The 14,337-nt window shown below is 32.9% G+C and overlaps 1 protein-coding gene across 8 annotated transcripts in view; it reads right to left on the bottom strand.

Moving 5' to 3' along the window:
• The window catches only part of trdn (triadin), a 65,240-nt gene that overhangs the window by 38,109 nt on the left and 12,794 nt on the right, over nucleotides 1–14,337 (bottom strand). For 7 of the 8 annotated variants that reach the window (XM_047801912.1, XM_047801915.1, XM_047801914.1 and 4 more), the window contains 3 exons: nucleotides 12,563–12,691; nucleotides 2,186–2,212; nucleotides 260–286 (listed from right to left, as the gene is read on the bottom strand). In XM_047801912.1, the coding sequence (XP_047657868.1) occupies nucleotides 260–286; nucleotides 2,186–2,212; nucleotides 12,563–12,691 (183 nt within the window). Of the gene's footprint in view, nucleotides 1–259; nucleotides 287–2,185; nucleotides 2,213–12,562; nucleotides 12,692–14,337 lie in introns of those variants that run through there. The other variant, XM_047801919.1, reaches the window with a different exon arrangement.

Raw genomic sequence — 14,337 nt, 5'->3', positions numbered from 1 at the left:
GTGCGCGCTGTCACAGCTGTATTCCGAGCACAAAGATTTAACGATCATCTCATAAAGCTGTTAATGGATAATGGAGTGACACGCTCATTGCTTTAATGCTAATTACTTTCTCGCCGATGTGCTAATAACGGACATGCGTTCGTTTTGTTAATCGTGTGAAAAAATTCAACAGAAAGGACAAAGATGTCATGTTGTTAATATCCTTTTATCCTTTTGATCTGGATTGGATTTGCAGGTTGATTATTTTTAAGTCACATACCTTTTTTTCTTGCTGGAAGGAATTCTCCTAGAATGATGAGAGAAGAAACTGGGGTTATTGTTGGAAATTATTTATTTGCATATACTGTAATGAAAATATGAATGAATGTGTGAGTGAAAATAAAAACAACATTTAACATATGCTTGGGTTTAGGTTTAGTCTAATGCTATTTCCCTTCAATAAAGTTTGTTTAATAAATTCTTACAGAAAATGTCAAACATTGCAAATTCCTTTGCTCGATAATTAACTTTCTCGCATTTTCTTCTTTTATGAATGAATAAATGATGAATATGTCATGTTTTTGTCACATGTGAACCCTCTAAAGGTATTTATTGGGCATGAATTTGAATTGTTGCATTCTCAAGTTCCTGTGAAAGCTTTCTGCATTTCCCTGAAAGGGAAAAGTAATTAGTGCTAACATGGAGATTAGTGTAATCAGGTTTAGAATTTAAAATGTGTCTGAACCTGACTGACTCGAATGAATCACCTGAGACCTGTTGCTACTGTATGTTTATTCACTTAATACTGCTTTTATATATTTTGATGGACTTTTTCATTCGTTTATTTGAATTTCTTTTCTGTTTGAAATGCTTGGTGTAAAACACGTACATTTAGAACACATGTTACAGGTAATGTATACTGTAAGCACACATGTTCATTGGGTCATGCTTATTAAGTGGCCAAGCACTGGCTGCAGAAACTCGGTGTTTTTGTTTGTTTTGAATGATTATTCAGTTGCATTTATTTACTTGTTTATTGTGTTAATAATAAATTATTTGTTTGCCTATTTAACTTATTAACTAATTGTGTATTTGTTTGTTTGACTAACTGATTTTGTTTGTTTACTTATTTGTTTGCCTGATTCATTGTTTTGTTTTTTACTGATTATCAACTGTTTAATTATTTTCTTCTTTGGTTCACTAAATAATTGTCATCTTGTTTGACTGATTGTTTGTTTGTTTGTTTGTTTAACTGATTATTCGATTGCCAGTTTGTTTGACTGAATAACGTATTGTTTGTTTGACTGATTAACAGATGGTTTGTTTGTTTGTTTGTTTGACTAAATAACTGATAGTTTGTTTGACTGATGAGTTGACTGCTTGTTTGTTTGGCTGATTAACAGATTGTTTGTTTTGTCTGATTAATTGATTGCTTGTTTGAATGAAAAACTAATTGTTTGTTTTTTAAATGATTGGTCGATTGCCTGTTTTTTTGACTGAATAACAAATTGTTTGTTTGTCTGATTAGTTGATTGCTTGTTTGTGTGATTGAATCACAGATTCTTTGTTTGTTTGTTTTACTGAATAACTGATTTCTTTGTTTGTTAACTGAATAAGTGATTTCTTGCTTTTTTGTATAAAATAACTGATTCTTTGTTTGACTCAATAACTGATTGTTTGTTTGTTTGACTAAATTACTTACTGTTTGTTTGCTTATTATTATTATTTTTTGACTGATTATTAATTGTTTGATTATTTTTTTTTGTTTGTTTCACCAAATATTTGTTTGACTGCTTAATCGGTTGTTTGCTAATTATTTGATTGCTCGTTTGACTAACTACTTTCATCTCTGTCTGTTTGATTAATCAAATATTTTTTTGCTTGGTTAATTCATTGTGAGAGTTATATTTTGTCAGACCAAACATGTAAATAACTAAATATAGCCCAGAACTAAAAAAAAATTAAAACATATATAAATGTATTTTCATCCACAGAATAAAACTAATTTCGAACGCTGACAAAATGATCAAAGCTACTCAAACACCATTCTTCTTCTTCTTCTTCTTCTTCTTCTTCTTCTTCTTCTTCTTATTATTATTATTATTATTATTATTATTATTATTATTATTATTATTATTATTATTAAACTTTGGGGAACCTTATGAACCTGTAACTTTACCCCGATGACCAATCTTTCTGTACTAACCTTTCTTCTTCACTGCTTGCCATTCCACTGAGAAAAGAAAACAAAACTAAATGTTAAGAGGGGAATCTTAATGTGGACAGAAACAGTTATGAATGTGAAGCAGAGAGGACCTCAAGTCTAAAAACAATAACACACACACACACACACACACACACACACACACACACACACACACACACACACACACACACACACACACACAATTATTTAACTATTCATCATTAACAAAATATTAATATAAACAAATTTTATTTACATGCTTTTTCATAAAACTGAAATTGCCATATTTATCTACGTACATTGAATTTGTTGTTAGGCACAGATACACAGACTGGTTAAAAAGGTGAGTGATGCAAAAGAAGTTATGGATACAACATGTGTGGCAGTCTGGAAAAACTCATAGGATATTACTGAGGCTGAATTTTTGCAAACAGCCAAAAAGAAAAAAAAAATGGATTTTCTACATTTTACATTATTTAACACCTCAAGCTTTCAGAAATTAAAGATATATTAGAATAAACATTGACATTGTTTATCATCCCTACATAGGCTACCCGTTAAGTTTAGAATTGATTACAAACTGCTGCTACTTACGGACAAAGCTCTAAATAGTTTAGCTCCCATGAATCAAGCCAGAATTCTAAATCCGTCATGCTACAGTAACTCCATGTGGTCTTTGACAACATCCTCCTAATCAATAGACAATTGTCAGACTGTATATGACTGTAAAAAGGACATTATTCATAATAACACTCTCCGGTGTTTATAACAGTTTATAATCACCCACTCCAGTGTCACCCAAATGAGGATGAGTTTCACTTTTGTGTCTGGTTCCTCTCAAGGTTTCTTCCTCTTCCGTCTAAGGGAGTTTATCCTCTCCTCAGTCGTCTCAGTCAGCTTAGACTTGCCCATTGATGATAAATACAAATAGATCTAAATATGTCTAATATGAATCTTGAACTTTTGTATAATATTAAAACTTTTGTACTATATTTCTTATGTTCTGTAAAGCTGCTGTGAGACAATGTCCGTTGTTGTTTAATTGTTTCCGTTTACTTTTTGAATCGTGCCACTTTTTAATATTCCAATCCTGTGATTGTGAGTTTTTCCCAAGATTCCACACATACAGTATATTTGTGGCCATAATCTCTGTTCTAAAAAGATAAATAAACTCAATTTGTATAAATAAATAAGTCAATTTGATTTATAGGTATTAAGAGTATTATTTTTCATACTGACTCCAAAAAAAGAACAGACACCACATAGAAAAATAAAAAATATATAATATACAACATGGTTGTTGTATGTTTTCCTTGTTATCTGGGTTTATTTTTTACCGCACAGTCACATTCAAATGAATGTCTCATAAAATGAAACTGAGCTCCGGTATATTGAGTACACAGCAATATATTACTGTGTCATTACCGTTACTGTACACATGGAGGGTACTGTAAATGTCGGGTTTCATTTCACATGCGTATGAGTCAGTCAGATTACTTCATTAGCCTGTTAGTCCACAGAGACATTTGATTCGATAAGCCTGTGATCTGGGCAGAAATCTCGTTCTGTTCCAGTAACGAGCTGCTTGCACTGGTGGTTCACTGCACCGCTTATGCTGGGAGGAAGACTAGAAGGGTTTATTTGGGTGTTGGTAATGACTTGGCTTTGCTTAGAGACAAGCTATTCTTGCCAGCATTTGTTGAATTTACTGGAATCCTCTTTATCTGTTAGACACTTCACATATGGCATTTACAGTAAAGCCAGATTCATTACTTATATGGTAAACACATGTTTTTGTTTTTTTTCCCCTCCCACACTAACACCCCCACACAGCATTACTGAACAAACCGATGCCTGCTTACACCTACGATTAGCCCTAATATAATATTAACCTCGGTAACCTGGTTTAAGAGTTTTAGCTCAATTTTGGTTAAAAGAAAAAACATATACAGTATTTATACATAAACACGGTCATTGAATATATATATATATATATATATATATATATATATATATATATATATATATATATATATATATATACAAATATATATATATATATATATATATTTGTATATATATATATATACTCAGTAGATAATCCAATCGTCAATAGTGATCAAATGTATTTTGGATTCCTTATGATGAGATCAGATACGACTCTCTCTCCCTGGGTGAACTACTCAGCTCTCGCTTCCACAGCAAAGCACAAAACATAGTGAAATCCCATCCCACGCTGGACACCATCTATTTGACCTTCTACCATCTGGCAGACGCTTCAGGTTCATCGCATCACACACAAACAGACCCAGGGACAGTTTCTATCCCAGAGCCATTAAAGACCTGAACACCAAAGTACACCCTCACGGAACTATTTACACTACAGATGCTCAATGTTATTTAAACTTATCTTTTATTGCTGTATTTAAATTTGAAATACACTGTTCACATGTACAATATCTCAGCTTTTTACTAGTACAAACTCCACTACAATTCCCATCCTGAACATTAGGGGCGTTCCGGCATTGCGTGTGTGTGTCTTATGTCTTGTGTTTCATTTTTTTTTACGTTTTGTGCTCCGGTGTGTTTTCCTCGCCCTACCCGTAATTCCTTCCCACCTAATCCTTATGTTTCTCTGATTACTTTTCCTATTTCTACATGTCCACCAGTGTGTGTTTTTGTTGAGTCCTTGTGTCTTTTGTCTCCTGGTTTTGTTTCCTGTTTTTGGGTTTCGTGTTATGTGTCTGGAGTTTTGTTGCGCCTGATTTTTGCTGCTGTCCATGCATTTGGATCTGATTTTGTTCTCGTTAGAGGCAGCCATTTCCTGACAGTTCCAGGAGCAAAATTTATATATTTTTAAAAATGTAATAATAATAATAATAATAATAATAATAATAATAATAATAATAATAATAATAAAATAAAAAAATATATAAAAATAATAAATGTCATTTTTCCCCCAATAATGAGATTAAACAACCAACACTAACACGGAATACGAATTTATGCTGAAAGTACAGTGATAAAATGTTGGGGGTTTTTTTGACTCTGGGTTCTCAAGTCAGGTGTAAGCGGTTAAGGCTCTGAGATGTTAACCGAAAAATCGGGGTTTAAGCTGCCACGGTTTGGCCCTTGAGCAAGGCCCTTAACCCTCTCTTCTTCATGCTGTATCATGACTGACCCTGTGCTCTGATCCCAAACTCCAAAGTTGGGATATGTGAAGAAAGAATTTCACTGTGCTGTAATGTAGATGTGACAAAGAATAGATTATCCTAAAAAAAAAAATAATAATAATTATATGTTTACAGTTTCTTCCTATTATTGTAATAAGTAGTCCTTTTTTCTTCTTTTTACTTTTTTCTTTAAGTCTGTATCATTTTAAATGTAAATGTTATTTAAATGTTATTTGACATGTATTGAAATGCTTCTTAAATAGTAGCACAGAGTTATAGAATAGTGCTGGGTGAGAGTTGTATGTGCAATTAAAATGAAATAAAATTAGAGAATACATATATTTTGGCTCTCAGAATGGGAAGATAAAAAAAAATCTTAAATGATTAGGCAAGAAAAAAAAAACATGAATAAAGGCTTATTTCAATAGCAGAGGTGCAAACATCAACATCTTACTAAAGCCATACAGAAGCCATCTGAAAATAAAGCCTTTCTGCTTTTTCAGATAAAGTATCAGTCAGAATGAATGTAAATCAAATTCACCAAGATAGACAAAGGATGAAGAAAGTTAAAGACATTTATTTCCTCTTTGCTACTATCTAGTTATTAATATTTACAGTATTTGGCAGACGCTTTTATCCAGAGCGAGTTACATTTATTTCATTATATACTGTAAGTGAAGGGGTTAAAGGGCCTCAATCCAGCTGCCACTGCTGACTATTGAACTCACGACCGTCTGATCTGTAGTCCAACTTCTTGACTTGTTAATTCATGAACCTTGGCTTTTGTGAGAAAAAAACACGAAGGTATTGCTTCTGTGTCCTGTTTATGATCTGTGCTGTTTATTTTTCTGCTGTTGCAGATGCATTGAGCCATCCTGCTCATTAGCACTGTCTTGTTAGCAGCGTTGGCGTCTCTGCAACAGTTGTTGACTGATGTCAAGGCTAATGTCCTTACATTTGATGCCAAGATGACAAAATGCCTGAGAAACATTAGTTGATATAAATTTTAGCTGATTCTTTTCAGATGTCCATAAGAATACCGTAAGGATTTCAGGCAATTTCAGTTTTTTCAGTTTTTCAATTTCAGAGTCACATGCCAATAACAGAATCTTGTCTTTAAAAAAAAAAAAAAGATAAAAAAAAAAGAAACACTTATAAAATACTTTCTTTGGCTTTCACATGTCTGCTAATAGAAATACTTCTAACATTTCCACCGTAACCTTTAAATGAGTTTCATTGTTCTCTTTTTGTCTTTTTGAGTTTTATGTCACTTTCATTAGATTCTAATAACAAAGTTAGATACCTGAGCTGTAATCCATTAACGTTACCTAGAATTCATTCCAGCTTTGGAAGTCAGAGCACATGGTCAGCAATAATACAGCACCATGGAGCAGAGAGGGTTAAGGGCCTTGCTCAGGGGCCCAACAGTGGAGTCGAGGAAATTCCATTTTACTCAAACTGAGTCGTAATAAAAAATTTTTGCAGTAAAAATGTTCAATAAATTAAAACGACTGTAGGAAAAGATCAATAGGTTGTGTTTGACTTCTTATATTTCTTCTTTTAATTATTTTATATTATTTCTTTTATTATATTATTATTTATACTTATTATTATTAATACTTATATTATTTCATTTCTTTGTCTGTCTGTTTATGTATTTAACAAATTAAATTAATATTTATTGATTTAATAATTTGAATGAAGATTATGTTTAAGGTTGAAAAAATATTTTTCAAACTTATTATTTATAATAATAATAATTATTATTTTTATTTTAGTGAAGTTAGAATTGAGTTTATTTATAAATATATTTAAAGAAATAAACAAGATAAAAGAAATTAGCTTATTTTAATTTGTTGTTGATATAAAATTATGAAATAAACTCAACACACATCATAAACACACACACACACACACACACACACACACACACACACACACACACACACACACACACACACACACACACACACACCACATACTGCTTTGTGAATATAAATGCATCTGATACTCTGCCATAGTCATAAAGGTTCAAAAATTGTAATTCAACAAATCTTCCTTCTATGCTGTAAAGACAAACATTGATAATTTTCACTATAAATTACAGCTGGTTTAATGCTGTAGTTTCATTTGATCACTTTTCTGTGACATACCTGAAGTACGCTGAGATATACAGTAATGTCAGTTGTCATGTTCAAGTTTTACATTAACGTCACTCAACTCGGGTGTTACATATGTTTGCAATCGATCAGAAATTATTTATAGTATCTGATGTAAAAAATATGCATCATGTCACTTTATTTTGTACTTCGCAATCTACTGAAATCAGTCTCGCTGACCATTTTTGTAGGTTTTAGATACAATACAGTGTATTTGAGCTCTACACAAAACATTGTAGTACTTGTAGTGAAGACTGATCGATTAAAGCCTAGTTTATTGCTCTTCCCAACATCTAACACACTTCCCAGGCCCCATATGCTTTAGATGCTCCACTAAAAGAGTTGATATATTGCCAGACCTTAATACCAGACACTTCATATTTCACATTAAGGTTAGGAAGTGAAATAAACACACTACTTTGTACGATGTACTGTATGTACACACAAAGCACTAATATAGGAGTAAAAATTTGAACTGAGAGCACTAAGTTATATAAATAAGTGTTTTTTTCCCCTTTTAAGTGAATGGGGTCTAAGAAAATACTGTGTGTGTGTGTGTGTGTGTGTGTGTGTGTGTGTGTGTGTGTGTGTGTGTGTGTGTGTGTGTGTGTGTGTGTGTGTGTGTGTGTGTGTTCGCTAAAAGAGATCAGATTAGCTTTCCAAATTAAGCAGGGCACTTGGGCTGGTACTGTATTCTTTGAGGTACTCTTAAAGGGATGTCCCATAAAGGGATGGATCACTTTACTGCTTCTGATGTATTGTTTACTCTGAGCACAAACTAACCACTATGAACTGCCATTTATTATAAATAGAATAAGTGAAATTAATGAATATGTTATTAAATAAAAATAATTAATACCCTATTCCGATTTACTTATTTATTTATTTGTTTGTTTGTTTGTTTATTTATTAGCTCAATGTCTACATCAACAGTGGTGGCAGGGTCACACAATTATCACCATTTTGTCATTATATTATTGTTATATTAAGTCTTTAAATTGGCAGATTACGTTCATGAAATAAAAATGTACTGAGGAGGTTTGAGGAATTTATTTTACAGTTAATGTAATCTATGAGTGCAGAAATGGTGAGATGTACAGTATTGCAGTCGTACGGTATCCACTCCTAAATGCTTATTTGTTGGACTTTTTTATGTTTATCATCTTTACTGTATTAAGTCATTTGGACTTTGCATTTATACAAGGTTTATATGTTGTTGTTTTTTCCCCCAAAGCTATAAACATTGCCTATTGTATTAAGCAATACAACTGACAAATTAAAATGTTTATGTTTGGGGCGTATTTATTTTGCTGGCATTTTGCTGGCTTGGCTTTACTAATCCCATTTTAGCGGACAGAGTCACTGCAAATCAATAAAATGTTCTTCAGACTAAACATCTTTATGCCATAGTGAAACTCTCCTATCCTGTCTGGAGCGGTTTCTAACAGGATGGCCCCTTGAAAAGAATGTAAATTTCCATACTATGGCTTACACACTACTAAGATCTCAATCCATCTACACACACACACACACACACACACACACACACACACACACACACACACACACACATATATATACAGTATATATAGGAATTACGGTGATAGTCTTTATGACTTGTTAAAATGTTATTTTTTTTAATGGTTTACAAGATTATTTTATTATTTTTATTACAATATAACTATTTTAACGTAGTTTATACTACGATCCAATACCAAAAGTATATGGTCACCTTACTATCACTCCAATATATGGTCTTTCCCAAATCTATTGTCATACTGATGGAAAGTCACACACTTCTCTACAGAATGTCTTTGTATGCTGTAACATTACAGTTTCTCTTGACTGGAACTAAAGCCTAAACGTTCCGGCACAACAATGCGCCAGTGCACAAAGCGAGGGTCATGATTACACAGATTGCTTTTAAGATTGCTGTCAAAGAACCACTGAACACCTTTGGGATGAACTGGAATAGTACCCGAGCCCCAGATCTCCTCACCTGACATCATATGATATTGCATACAGGTAAAGTGATGAACATCTGTACAGTACATTGTGTGCTAGTGACTTCACTGCTCAGTAAACTAGAGCCAACATTTTGACACATGCTGTATATTGCCTAATATTTTCATTAGCATCCCTCTGGGTTTATATTAAACATTGGGTATATATGAACCTGTTCAACCCTAGACCTATTTTTAAGCAGATACCGTTGAGATACCGTCTGCAGCATCTGGTTGTGTTTGTACCACGTAATGGCCGATCGCTTGTCAGTTTTGTTGTGTGCGCAATATTTAGCTGCTTGGTGTTAGAATTGTGATTTGTTTAGGTGGAAATGTCCTTTGCAATCTTACAACTGAGCGTCTTCCCATACTCATGCTATGGTGCTTGTGTAGATATTTTTAGTCTTTGAATGCTTAAAAAGAGATTCATTATTTCTGTCATGGCTCGGGTGAAAGGGGTTAAATGTATATACTATTAGTAATGGATCCCTATCTTTTCATTCAATTCTTTTTTATGCCTTTTTGAACTTAAAACCAAGCTTATCCCTTATATTGCATTATATTTATAAATAATATTCTGTGTTAAAATGAATATGTATGTATAAATGTATTATGTTTGCATTAGCTTTTACAATTCTTCCGATACTTCAATGAGCTAATCAGCCATTGTACATAGAGAATATTGTCCTTTGTGTGTATGGAATCTATACACATCACATATTAGTTTATACTGTAGGTTTATTATGTATTTCATAGATGTATGTTGGAATTATTGTTATATATCGGCTCAGTTTTTTTTAGTTACAATGTGAATTATGTTAAGACCTACATTTATGAAATTATTTTGTTTGAGATAAACATTTATGTAAATCTGCAATCTTTATTTGAAAAAGAGGACTATTTTTTCTTACTGCTGGCAGACACTTACAACCTTATATCGGCCTTTTATCTATATATTATATATTTGCATGGATGTTCCTGCTTATATTTTATGTTGTTATTATTATTATTAATAGTAGTAGTATTACCAATAAACAAACAAACAAACAAACAAACAAATAAATAAATAAATAGTTTTCCAGGAAAATGTTAATGTAGTCTCAGAAATTCACAGTAGAATAAAAAGCAGGTGAAAAGGTTTGTTCTGATAATAATAATAATAATAATAATAATAATAATAATAATAATAATAATAATAATAATAATAATAATAATAATACAAATTACACGATTAAATTATTTAATTAATAATAAAATTATTATTATTATTATTATTATTATTATTATTATTATTATTATTATTATTATTATTATTACCACAGTCAGACCATAACATATTATTATACATATTTTTTGGACTTTAGATATATGTGGAACTCATCTATTGCCCCAATTTTCTTTCAGAGTTGCAGTATAACATATATTATGACCTATAAAAGTCTTTTATATATATAATAAATAAATTAAATAAAAAATATTTGTAAATAGTGTAATTATGTCCTTGTTATTTATTTATTTATTTGTTTGTTTGTTTGTTTGTTTGTTTATTTATTCATTCATTTATTAACTTATTTATTTTTACTGATAGCAGTCATAGGCTGACTTTCAGGCTGATCCCACGGTCCACATATTAGACTTTTTGGTGCAGATTATATGCCGGATGCCCTTCTTGATGCAACCCTCCCATTTTATCTGTGCTGGAGACTGGCACTGAGAGTTAACTCTTCAGTGGGTTGGCTTTCTGCCTGGGAATCGAACCGAGGCCGTGGCAGCGAGAGCACGGGCTCCAGACGCTGGACCACCACTAGGATCATGTTCTATGCATTTTATGTTATCATTCATTTTTATTGCTTTTATTTACAGTATATAGGACTTATATTTGACCAGGAATTTACAGCACTACAGTGTAAAATGACATGCTAAGAGTGATATTAGTAAAAAATATTTTTGAGAACTATAATTTGTATTCATGGCTGATAATTCTCTGCAGATCAGATGGGCAGCTTTAGATTTATCATTAATGGTGTCATAACTGCATCCATGACCTTCTTGATGTCTGTGTAGTTGTCCTCTGAAGTGCTGTAGAGATAAATGGTGTAGCGCTAAATGTGTCGTTTCTGCTTTTAACCTAAATGACCATTGGTCTTTTGCATAGTGTTTAATGTGTATTATGCAGTGGAGAGGAAACAGAAAGAGACATTATGAAAGCGAAGGAGAGGAAGGCAGCTCTCTTTTTTTTTTCAATTTTATTTTTCATTTTCAGTATCATAGCAAACGTTGTGCACAGTTCACACTCACATGGACAGAGCCTCATTCTTCTGTCTCAAATGTCTTCTCTGAAGGTAAAAGCTGGAAAAACAGTGTCCCATTTACTTATTAATAATTTAATCAATAAATAAGAAACTATGGTATCATACAACCACAGCATCAACATGTCAAGCCTTTACTGTAGTGTTCAGTATATCTGCGTGGTAGTTCTGTGGCTAGTAAAAAAAATTTAAATTAGCATGTGATGATTTATTTACTTTTTTAATGTTCGCTGATTTTATAGCTGCATTAGAGTCATTGCATAAATGCAAAACACTTGTCTTGAGTGATCCACTATATTGAGGATAAAGAGAAACTTGTTGAAATTTCATTTCCTATCAAGCTATTCCTTTAACTGTGTCACATGTGACCCCTGCTGGCCCGATAAACCAGAGCCAGATTTAGCCAGAGGCCGCACAGAAGGTGAAGTCTGATCTGATTTCAGCATGTCGGCTATCTGATGGTTCCTGCCTGAGTGTGTTCTTCTGGGCCTGCTGCTCGGATATGATAGCAGAGTTTCCTAATCTCTGTGTGAATGTCATTTCTCTAGACATGTGACATTTCCCCCAGCAGTAAAACTCAGTGACCACCAGTGCAACCGATTCACAGTAAAGCTTATTATAACCCGAGTCTCGTCAAATCAAACGTCCGCCAGTGGTTTTCAGGCGTTACTTTTGCGTCAGTGTGTTAACTCCGTTACTTTGGAATGAGTTGCTTTTTCTATATGAAATATACCTGCTTCGTCCTCCTCTTCCGGCGTTACCAAATTTGTCATAAAGGTCAAGATCGCGTTCATCCAGTCGCTGGAGTCGTCCACGGCTTCATGAACCTTCACGGGTTCTCTGCTCATGTGCTGAATACCTCCTGAGTGCATCGTGTAACAGGCTGACATCAGACATGCTTTAAATACACATGCTACATGTACAGTAAGCTCCAAAAGTCTGCTTATCTACAGAGATCATGACTAACAATGCACATAATTTGAAGATATTTGTACCTGGGAGAAATTATTATATATTTCTCCCCAATTAGCTATTAGTTTTACCACAGAATACCTATCTAGCAACTTACTGTAGCTAGCTAGCAGCAAGCGACCTTGATTGCCATTTTAGGTTATTTAACTCCATGATATAATTAAACACATTACCTAGGTTTATTATCTAATGCTTTGCACACAATAAAGGGTTATTAATAATAACTAGCTTAACATTTAATAGGTAGTTAGTAACCCTGTGTGACACTGTGTAGTCTATTGTTATTGTCCTTGCTACTCAATTTTTCTACTTGGTTACAATTGATAATCCAGTGTTAGCAAGCTAGTTTGCTACTGAGCTTTCTAAATATAGAATGACACGTCATGTAATGTTTGCTAGTTTGCTGGTGAATCTACTTATTGGATGATAGAGCAAATCTAAGGTTAGCTATCTTGCTACTGACTTTAGCTGCTGGATAATAACAGCATATATTACACAATATTCAATTGTATTTAGTTTGCAAGCACATTTAATTTAGCTTGCTAGTAATTGTTTGCCACTGCATTACACAAAGTAGCAGTTTGTCTTGTCCTAGCTAAGATGCTAGTGCATGTTACTTCTAAATACATTTGTTAGAATTATACAATTGGAATAATTGTAAAAAGTTTTTTGACTGCAAAATTTGCACTTTGGCTTTTAGTAAATAATAAATGATAAAAAGGCAATAATAAATATTGTGTTAAGGTGAAAGGGATAAAGTTTAATGGATTCAGGGCTTAGCTAACTACTGATTAAGAAATTTGTGGGGTTTTTGTTTGTTTGTTCTTTTTCATTTGAAACCAGGTGCAAATAGATTTTTTTGATAGAAAAAAATGAGCTGTTTGTTCATTTCAGTTCATTTCCCAAAGAAAATGTATTTGATTGGATTCAATCTTTTGGATCCTACTGTTATTTGAGAATGCACATATATTTCACATATAATCCATACATCAGTTTTCTCAACATTCAGTCAGTAAGTCAATGCAGCAACACAAACAAAATATGAACTGTTCCAGCAATATCACATATTACATGTTCTCAGATATTCCCTCATGTTCATACACCAATGAATAGCAAGATCAATCTTGTTTTTCTAAACTAATTAACAAATCGACAGAAAAACAAGACGCTAGAGAAAGAAACAACGATGTTTAATGGTATATATATGGTTTTATGTTCCAGTCTTTTGGTTTCCTCCATTTTCTTTGTCCGTCCTCGTCACGTCACTCTAAAGACTGTCTGTCTGCAGTGTACGATTTAAAAACACACATCCAAATTGTGATGAAAAAAATACACAACCAAGTGACAGTTTAAAAGTCTTTGTAGAGATGACAAAGCATGCAACACAATCCAAAGTCAAAAGTTTGTTAGTGATCATTTCCATTCGAGACGAGAATTAAAGCTGTAACTGAAAAGTGAACGCAAAAGTGTTCGTCATCTAGAAGTCGCCAGTTCCTGACACTCTTCCTCACTCTCTTGCTCTCTTTCTATCGCTCT

The sequence above is a fragment of the Tachysurus fulvidraco genome, chromosome 16, assembly GCF_022655615.1.
Source record: "Tachysurus fulvidraco isolate hzauxx_2018 chromosome 16, HZAU_PFXX_2.0, whole genome shotgun sequence".
Classification (NCBI taxonomy): domain Eukaryota; kingdom Metazoa; phylum Chordata; class Actinopteri; order Siluriformes; family Bagridae; genus Tachysurus; species Tachysurus fulvidraco.
Note: the sequence above shows the minus strand (reverse complement) of the source record. Positions and strands in the feature narration are given on the sequence as shown.